Source organism: Borostomias antarcticus (genome assembly GCF_949987555.1).
Source record: "Borostomias antarcticus genome assembly, chromosome: 1".
NCBI classification, from domain to species: domain Eukaryota; kingdom Metazoa; phylum Chordata; class Actinopteri; order Stomiiformes; family Stomiidae; genus Borostomias; species Borostomias antarcticus.
Window position 1 is genome coordinate 51,742,180 of NC_140234.1, and position 9,952 is coordinate 51,752,131.

Sequence of the window (9,952 nt, forward strand, 5' to 3'; positions counted from 1 at the left end):
ATGTTTCCGTACAGTACAGGTATAAATGAGTTGAGGGTATGCAGGCACTGAACTAGTGTTTTCTATGTCTTCATACCGACTTTCATCCTGAATGGTAAAAAGAAAGTTGTTGAATTTAGAGACCACAAATAAGTGTTGGTAATATTGAGAATGTCACTCTCTTAAATAACATTCATTATCTTTCAACTATACAGCAGGAAAAATACAACCCAAGTAGCAGTCAGCTCAGTTAGCAGATTACAGTAGTGGACCACATCACACAAAGAGGGTGATTCAGGCGAGTGCAGCATTACAGAATATAAAGTTAGAAATATACTGTGTAGGTATTAAAGTGACATTAAAACTATGTAACTCCATAGTAATACCTGTAGTAAGAGCATTGTAGATACAAAGGAACTGCTATGTAATTAAATGGTACTAAGATTAAGTATGTTACCTTGGGGTTATATTTCTTGTTTTGGTAACAGAACCTTCAGTTGCCCATTTCCCATATATATATATATATTACCTATTAAGAAATCACCCTTCCCAAAAGTATGTTCCTATGTAGCCTGATTATAATGTTGTTACTACAGGTATAATTACATAGTAATCAATGTCAACTTAAGTTAAAATGTTACTGATCATATTTATATAGTATTCATATCTCTAATCTATCATCATCGTCACGGTTTGTCTTCTGGTTTGTAAAGCTCTCTGCTGCCACCCTCTGTTGACTTTTGTGGTACAACATTCCAAACAGGTGAAGACAAGAAAACGTTTAAAAAAAAATCTGCATCAGCTGAACATTTAACAGTTGCATGGCCACTGCAAGTACTGTACTTACTGTAGGTGCAAATCTAGGGTCATTGTATATGGGCTACCCTAGCACTGTAGCTTGATTCACAGAGGATGCGACTGGGATTGGGGAAACACTTTCTACTCTGAGGCTCTGTTCCCTAATGTACAGTAATATAGCATGTTTGTCTTCAACTAGTAGGGATGAGTACCATCATATTCCAGCCTCTCTAGACAATCAAGCAAATCAGTCATGCCCCCAGTTGGTACATGAATCCAAAAGCGTGCTACTGTATGTTTGGTGCAAAACTCTGTCATCGTATCATTAGCTACCACAGTCCTATGGGGACTTTGAGTGTCTTATACCTCAAACCTCAGTATTGTTTCTATTGTCCATGGAGGCCCAGGGGAAGGTCAGGGGAAGTAAGCCCACAGATGAAGCACCACTCTGGTGTTCAGAGTAGAGGTATGGGAGTGATCCCTGTGGAGGTGTGGTACATTGACAGGTTCTCCACACCTGGATAGGCTGTGGGGAAAAATCCATTCATTTGGTGGTCTAAGCCACCGCCAAGACCATTTTCCTCTTCCTCATCTCCTTTATTTCGACCAATGGCTATCCCCTCAGAGGGCTTATTGACAGGGCCTGTGGCCCTTGGACTGCAGCCCTGGAAGAAGTAGGTGGGTAGGGGAGAGCTGGAAGAGTGGGAGGAAGAAATGACCACTAGAGAATCAGGGGCCAGGCTGTCCTCTCTCAACTCCTCCCACAAGTTACCTGAGAAGGAAAAAAAGTGAGAAGATGGGTCCAAAATCTCACTTTTAGGGAACAAAACATCCTAATCCTAATCCTCCTTTCCACTAACCCCCCCATGTCTTGATGGTTTTAATGTCTCATGTAAAGCACTTTGAATTGCCTTGTTGCTGAAATGTGCTAAACAAATAAACTTGCCTTGCCTTGCCACACACAGCTCACTTCCCTCACTGTCGGCGTCTGAATACCCCGGCAGCCCGACTGTCTCTCAAACCTGTCTTACCATGAAGCTGCAGGTCTGTCAGACTGGGGTTGAGCGTGTCGATGTCATTGCTGGCGTCGCCCTCCAACAGTAGCTCCTGCATGCCCCTGGGGCCCACCCCGTACTCGGCCTGCAGGGCGGTGCAGGAGGCGGGCGGTGTCTGCCCGGCCAGGGGGGAGTCCAGGCTCCCCATGGCAGAGGGGACCCCTGAAGACGGCTGCTGCCCGCAGGGGGAGAAGAAGGCAAAGGGGTGTGGGTGGGGGGCAGTGGGGTGTAGGTAGTGATGGGGTTGTTGGCCAGTGGCCAAGGAAGGAGGGGAGACATGGGGGTGCAGGGGGCGTGGGAACAGAGGGAAATGCTCTCGAGGCCGGGGAGGGGCAACGGACGACGGGCAGCGGTTGAAATTAGAAGAGTATCTGGATAGTGGTGAGTTTTGGCTGTGGTAGGCAGATAAGGGCTTGAGCTTATCTGGTCTCTCCCCCAACAAGCGGTCCAGATCTTCTGTGGAGATGAACACAGGGGGTGACGGGGTAGACGGAGATGATCACACACAGTTTGACCTCTTCCTACTGTATGGGGACAGCATCAGTACTGTACCAGGACATTTTTTTTTTTTCGTGGCTGAAGAGGAATATCTTCAAGACATTGTATTGTCAATGGCTTTCTACACTAGCGCCATACCAACTGCAGGCACTGTAATGTAGGTCTAAATGACACCATCACGCTGGGGAACAATGTGAAGCCAGAATAAGCTGTAGAGGGCTTGTCACTGCAGTGGTGAGGGTAGAAAAGCGCGCTCACCTGGTCGGGCCATACTCTTGCGGATGGCGAGGGGGTCTTTGCGCCGCCACTTGTGCAGCTCCTCCTGCATCTTCTCCACCTTGGCCGGGTTCAACGCCCACAGGCAGCCCTTCCGCGAGGAGTTCCCACTCTTGCTCTCCACCTTCTCAAAACACTTGTTCAGAGACAGGTTATGACGGACGGAGTTCTTCCATCCATCTGGAGCCGTCTGAGAGAGGTACGAAAGAAAGAGATAAAGAAAGAGGAATGGGTGTATGAGCGAGGGGTGACGTTTTCCTTTTAAACATGGTGCATTTGAATATGAATTGTAAAGTGAAGTGTATTTACAGAGATATTTTCAGTTGTGTCAGACAAGAACAATGAGAATGATACAGGTACACTGCATAGTGTCCCAGTGCATATTTTTCATCTTTTCCCCCCGTATCATAGTTAGCCCTGTGGCAGCCATACAGCTGTCCGGAGATCAAGGAGGTCTTACTTGCACATTAATGTTAATGAGGATAGTTCAAGGAACCACACCCTCATGGTATCTGTCTCGGACCTTGAGAACTGCCTTTTCAACTTCTTGGCTCCCCAAGCAAATCATTTATTATGTAAGGTTTGGCTTAGATGCTAGACTTGCACAGCAGGTCCCATTTACCTGGGGCAGAGCCAAAGCACTGCCACGTTGCACCGCCCTTCAAAGGATAGTCAGATAAACATGTAGCCTAGTGTGATGGATAGGTAGTGATCAAGCCTGGGCCTTGGTCTCTGGGTAGCCCAAGGCTGCTACAGTGTATGCTTTGGCACACTGTTGAATTTAAGACAGGGAGAGATGGGGGCAGTTTTTTGAAGATGTTTTTTGTAGATGTCGTACATATTGTATTTTGTGGATGTTTTTGGTTGTGAGTGAAAATCTCTATCTCTCCATTTGCTGATAGAGAGCTAAATGCCTGTACATTAGGTCACTGGATGACTCCACATATTGGGTAGTTCTTTATCAAAGGATTCAAAGAAGGAAAGCTTGTGTGGAGGAACGATTGATTCAGTGTAGTCAGATAACTGTAGGTAATTACTGTCTTGTTGATTTATATGTTTTTCAGCATTGGGTAATATTTACAGTAGATTATGTTTAGATGTTACTAAATATTCTATATTTCATGTCCCCATGGGTACCATGGGTTTGAAACAATTCTGTTATATCATCCGTTCTAAATAAGAGAAAGTGATCATTTTAAATAATTGGTAACACTTTATAATAACGATCAGATTAGAGTAGAAAGTCGATTTTCCATATGTAACAAGTACAGGTACAGCTACATTGGAATTCTTGTAATTGCTTGTCTGACAACACCACAGCGGTTATTAAGAAGGCCCAGCAGCGATTACACTTCCTTAGGGTCCTCAGGAAGAACAACCTGGATCCAAAGCTGCTGGTGACCTTCTAGCGCTCCTCCGTTGAGAGCCTGCTGGTGTACTGCATAACTGTGTGGTACGTCAGCTGCACCGAAGCAGACAGAAGGGGTCTTCAGAGAATCATCAACGCGGCGCAGAAGATCATCGGCCGCCCTCTCCCCTCCCTTTACACCTCCCGCTGCCTCAGCAGAGCAAAGAACATGACGAAGGACAGATCTCACCCTGGCTTCCATCTGCTTGACCTGCTGCCCTCCGGCAGGCGCTACAGGTGCATCAGGGCCAAAACCAACAGACTGAAAGACAGTTTCTTCCCCAGAGCCGTGATCACCCTGAATGCCAACATGCACTAATCCCCCCCCAACACACACACTGTGCAATAAGTAACTACTGTGCAATATTTCATCCAGTGCAATATTTTATATTTTTATTCCAGTCCGCAGACTGTGATGTTGTATATTGTCCAAAGTTGAGGCAAATTTAATTTTGTTGTACCTTGGCACAATGACAATAAATACATTATATTCTATTCATTCTATCTTACAGTATCTTATCAGTGCTAATCAGTTTCTCAATCCAGTCCTATAGGTACTCATCTAGACATTTAAAGGTTCCCAATTTACTATACTATCCGTCATACTAGCAGTCTATCAGTATCCTCCTCATCTTCTTATCCCATCTGATCATAGATGACTATGTCTGTGTCCATAATGTAGGCAGTGCAATTAAATAGCGTTCAAGTATACAGTTGTGCATGGTGTTTAAGTTGTTTGAGTGTTGTCAGGTGTTGGTTCAAGTTCTTATAAGCTATTATTTTTAGCTTATTTTATAAGCTATTAGTAGATAATGAACTAATCATGAACAAACCATTTGTATACACTCGTTAATTATTATTATATCCTTTCTAACAAAATGTGTATATCATTTACAAATAAATATTAATGGGATGTTTTTTTTTTTTTAATATATTTATAAATATAGACATGATTATTTTTAAGTATTAATAAAATGTGTATTAATAACTATCATTTTATTATAACTTTTTTATGCCTTGGACTCAACACATGATTTATAGAGTCCTACAAAATGTTCAACATATAATTTATTAACCATGAAAAAAATCAATATATGTAGCTGTAATCAAAGAATATTTTCTTTAAATCATTCACAAATATGTTCCTACACATTAAATAACATTATTTAATGATGAACACAACAAGTACAATGTTTCTAATGTGTTATCAATAATGTATAAATCATTTGTAAATGTTATACAGATTTTGTGATAAATAATTTTATAATAATTTACAAATGTATACAAATGGTTTGTTCATGATTCGTTCATTATCTATTGTACTTATTAGTCTGGAATAAAATGCAAAAAACCCCATGGGGATAGGGGCGGAACCAGCGCCTACCTCTCAAATCCAGCTCCATTTGAACACAATGTCACGGGGAGCTGTATGGTCGGGATGGTAGGTTCGGGGGGACAATATTATATTCTTTCATAGGGCCAAACATTTGTAGCGGCACCCCTGTTCTGTATTATTAGCTTGAAGTACAATACAGACATCACTACAACCATTGATTGACTGTAATGATATCCAACTACTGTACCTTAAAATAGGGGAAGTTTTCGGTCATGAAGCTGTAGATTTCACTAACAGGCAGACTTCCTGTCTTGCTGTTCTTCAAGGCCATGAAGATAAGGATGCTAGACAGACCGACAGAGAGAGAAAGAGAGAGAGAGAGAGAGAGAGAGAGAGAGAGACATGATGAATGTGAAATCATACAATATGTATGTATGTATGTATGTATGTATGTATGTATGTATGTATGTATGTATGTATGTATGTATGTATGTATTGTATGTGTCCTTTAAATACTGTCACAGTGTTAGTGAAGCCTGATCAGGACATTTTTGGTTCTGTATCATCACCTTGAACATTAAGGAAAGTGGCAGTTTGCTCTCTTTTTGTCTTTTTGACAGCTACTGCATAGGTCTGAGTGTCCTTGCATCTGTTCTGTCCTACTGGAGTCACCCTTACCCTCATGATGCAAGTACAGATATTACACACATTTGTTTGAATATTGATGACTGTTTTGTCCATGGATTTCAGCCTGTATTCATTGATACAGTAAGCCAACGTGCAACATACTGTAGGTTCTGCACCAGGGTGTACTGCTAATACAGCTAATCTACAGAGCAAAAGTACACAATGTACAGAAAATAAATCTGAAAACTGTGTGTACAGCCCAGTACTGCTGAGATTTAGACATGAGTACTGTTGATTCCCCTGAATGAAATCACTTTTGAGAAATCTTATATAAATTGTGAGCTAAAGTCAATTGGTTGATGGTATGGAGGTGTACCAGTGTGGGTAAAGACATCTACAGTATACAGTACTTAAAGGGCAATGCTCGTTTTTGACAACCTGGACCTTATTTACGACATATTATAAGAAGTTTGACTCACCGAGATCACTTTGGTGTAGTTCGGAGGCCTGTAGAAGAAATTTTAAATCCAGCGCGAGCCAGTATATCCATGTAATGACGGTGGACGGGGCAACGAGAATGCAGTTTCTCAAAATCTATTTTCGGCCGCTAAACGGTTGTTTTCATCAATCAGATTGGATGAATCGACAGTTGAGATTCCTCAACGCGAGGCATTGTAGTGGTTTTCAAATACGGGGTCTTTAGCCTCTGTAATATGATCTTTACACGCCTTTCCCCACTTGCTCCAGCACGCATGCGCACAGGCCAGCGCGCAGACTGGCTATTCTCCGGCTCACATTCTCTGCGCTACGATCGGATTGTTGCTGACGAATGACGACGACAATATTCTCGGCACCAACAACGATCATAGCGCAGAGAATGTGAGCGGTGAGTCAAACTCCTTATAATATGTCGTAAATAAGGTCCAGGTTGTCAAAAACGAGCATTGCCCTTTAAGACAATAGGATCTTGGGTTTTCTACCTGTAGGAGTAGATAGGTTTGGGGAACATGGACTGCGTCCCACTGTCGTGGAGGGCTGGTGTGGACAGGCATGTCTGGAGAGAGTATGGAGAACTGCCTGCTTGTTCACTGGTAGAGTACTCACCTGGAGAAAACTGTAGAGAAAATGCAGGCAAACACACACACACACACACACACACACACACACACATACACACACACACACACACACACCTGCCTAAAGGATCTGCTTACAATAACTCTAATTGCTTTGGCAACATGACCTGACTGAACAACTCAAGTTTCTGCTGTTCACAGCATTGTACTCCTGTACTGTACGATGCGGTAAGCTCATACAGTGACAAGAGACAATTATGAACAATATTTCAACTCACTATCAAAGCAGCAACTCATCTTTTTGACAGGCTCATATAAACATATAATACAGGTAATCTACTTTTGTATAGTGCACAGCACTTTTGTTATTTAAGTAGGGCAACACTTGCTTGGGCATGAGGTGATTCAATACACAAGGTCGTACACTAAACAAGCAGATACCGTACCTAATATGCCAACCTTTCTTGCCTGCCAAATTTTCCATTGAAGCTAAACCTAAACACGAGACTCCTTTCAGCCTTCCTCACATTCCTGGGGGACTCCACCCCCACTGCACACTCACCTGCTGGAAAGGGGTGAGGGACGAGTAGTAGGAGGCTTGGCCTGGAGACAGGAAGCTGTCAGGCTCCTCTGGTGCTGCTGGTGGGTCGGAGTATGGCTGTGGTGAGGCCTGTGCCGGGGGGAGGGGGCAGAAACCAACAGAGCCTTATCCCATTATGCAACAAGATGAAAATCATTGAGTATGTGCTTCTGTTTGTGTGTGTGTGTGTGTGTGTGTGTGTGTGTGTGTGTGTGTGTGTGTGTGTGTGTGTGTGTGTGTGTGTGTGTGTGAACCGCATGTGAGAATGTAAACCGCATGTAAACAGAATGTGAGCTTGTGAGATCAGCATGGTACATGTATATGATGACTGGCTATGAACGGACCTTACATTCCCTCCCTAGAGAAGAAGTATAAAGAAATATTTGATACTGGGTATCATTGTCTACAAGATGCTTTGGCTGCAAGATGCTTTAGCCTAAAGCTTATGAATTATTGATCTTGCTCAAGTTTGTGGACAGTACAGTACCATTAGTCTGGAGGACTGGAAACTTCCATTGTAGAGATCCCAGGATGCCTGGTCTCCCCTGTGGCTGTGGCTGCTGGTGGTGCTGGTGGTGGTGGTGGTGGTGGTGGTGGGGCTCCCAGGGAAACTAAGGGGACTGGGCCCCTCTCGGAGCCTGATGTAGGACTGGGAGATGGGAGGCACGCAGCTGGCCACGCCCCCGTCGCTGTACTGGCGGCAGTAGGGGTGGAAGCGGTCAGACTCGCCTGACCCCTGCCCTGGCGTTGACCCCGAGCTTGGCCTTTGACCTGATCCGCCGCTGGATCCATCGACACTGTGTCTCCTGCTGCCGTCGGCCGCTGTGTTCCTCCGGCTGTAGGTGGCGCTCTCTCGCTGGGGAAAGGTGAACTGAAGGTGTATAGAGGAGTAGAACACGTGTATAGAACGTACACTCATCATCAACACGCAACACACATCATCAACACACATCATCAACACACAACACACATCATCAACACACATCATCAACACACATCATCAACACATAACACACATCATCAACACACAGCACACATCAACACACAGCACACATCATCCACACACAACACACATCATCCACACACAACACACATCATCAACACACAACACATCATCAACACACAGCACACATCATCAACACACAGCACACATCATCAACACACAGCACACATCATCAACACACAGCACACATCATCCACACACAACACAAATCGAGCGATTTCTCCACTTAAACTCTTGCCTGTTTTGCAGTGAAACAAACAGGAGGCGAGTTCTCCTGAATCTGATAAAAGGAGCTCAAGTTTTTGTAGTTCCCCTAGGGCTATAATTAATTAGTCCAAATGAGGGAAAATTTGCGATTAATGACAGGATAAAACATATTTTTCATCTCATCCTTGAAAAGGTGCTCTGTGGTTCACGGTTCACGTCCTCTCCATTATAAATTATTCCTCTTTTGGCTACAAAAAACAGCTGTCAGGTGTAAATTCGCACCAGCGAGCACATCCACGGGGTACTGCAGGTGCGAAGAGAAGAGTGGCTAAAACAGGGCTCTGGGCTGAATGTAAAATCGAGGGTGCAGTCCTAGACTATGCCCTGGGCTAACAGCTGGAGTCATGCTGGGGAAAATTGGAAAGGATTCTCGTACATGTGGCTGTGCCGTCTGCTGGCAGGAGGCCCCTAGAGGTTCACAGGTGTGTGGGCTGACCTGTGGGGGCGTGGCAGGGGCCTTGTCGCCAGGTGGAAAGGTGGAGGCTGAGGGGTCGTTCGACATACTGCGTCCGAGTCAGCATCTGTGAAGACGAGTAAACAACAGGTTGAATTTGGAACTGGTGCAAGCAAAACCACCACAGTACCTTTACCATCTCTGTACAGTTGGATCATGTGAAAGACAAAGGCTGGTTGAAGAAGACGCAACCAGGCCTTCAACGGGTATGAATCCTGCCGCTTTGATTTCTGCCAAGACGGAACCTATTCAGGACTGTGGGTGAGATGTGAAGTATCTTCTACACACACCTGAGAACACTTTGTTGAATTGCTGGTGTGAGTGAGTTTGCCAGGGTGAGGGTTCACACTGATGGCCTCTGTGAGGAGGGGGCCCCATCTTCCTCAGTTTACTGTGCTGTTATCTGATCCCAGCGGGGGTAGGAGACACGTGGCTGAGCTTCCAGTAAGGGTAACCCCATCCCAACACATTTAACCAAGCTCATTAAAACTGCCAACAAACCATGACGATTAGCTCACACACAGTCAGCAGGTATCGCTGAGATGGGTGAAAGGTGGAATAAAGACCGCTTGTGTGTATGAGTGTGCATGTGTGT

General features: G+C 44.4%; 1 protein-coding gene across 1 annotated transcript; it reads right to left on the minus strand.

Annotated features, from left to right (window-relative positions):
• Positions 1–1,232: 1,232 nt before the first annotated feature.
• On the minus strand, positions 1,233–9,405 carry foxn1 (forkhead box N1; the record flags this gene model as incomplete). Its single annotated transcript, XM_084436282.1, has 8 exons — positions 1,233–1,549; positions 1,809–2,288; positions 2,589–2,796; positions 5,598–5,694; positions 6,958–7,091; positions 7,616–7,723; positions 8,121–8,504; positions 9,280–9,405. The coding sequence occupies 8 exons, from the start codon at positions 9,403–9,405 to the stop codon at positions 1,233–1,235; spliced, it is 1,854 nt and encodes a 617-aa protein (XP_084292408.1).
• Between the last annotated feature and the right edge of the window lie 547 nt (positions 9,406–9,952).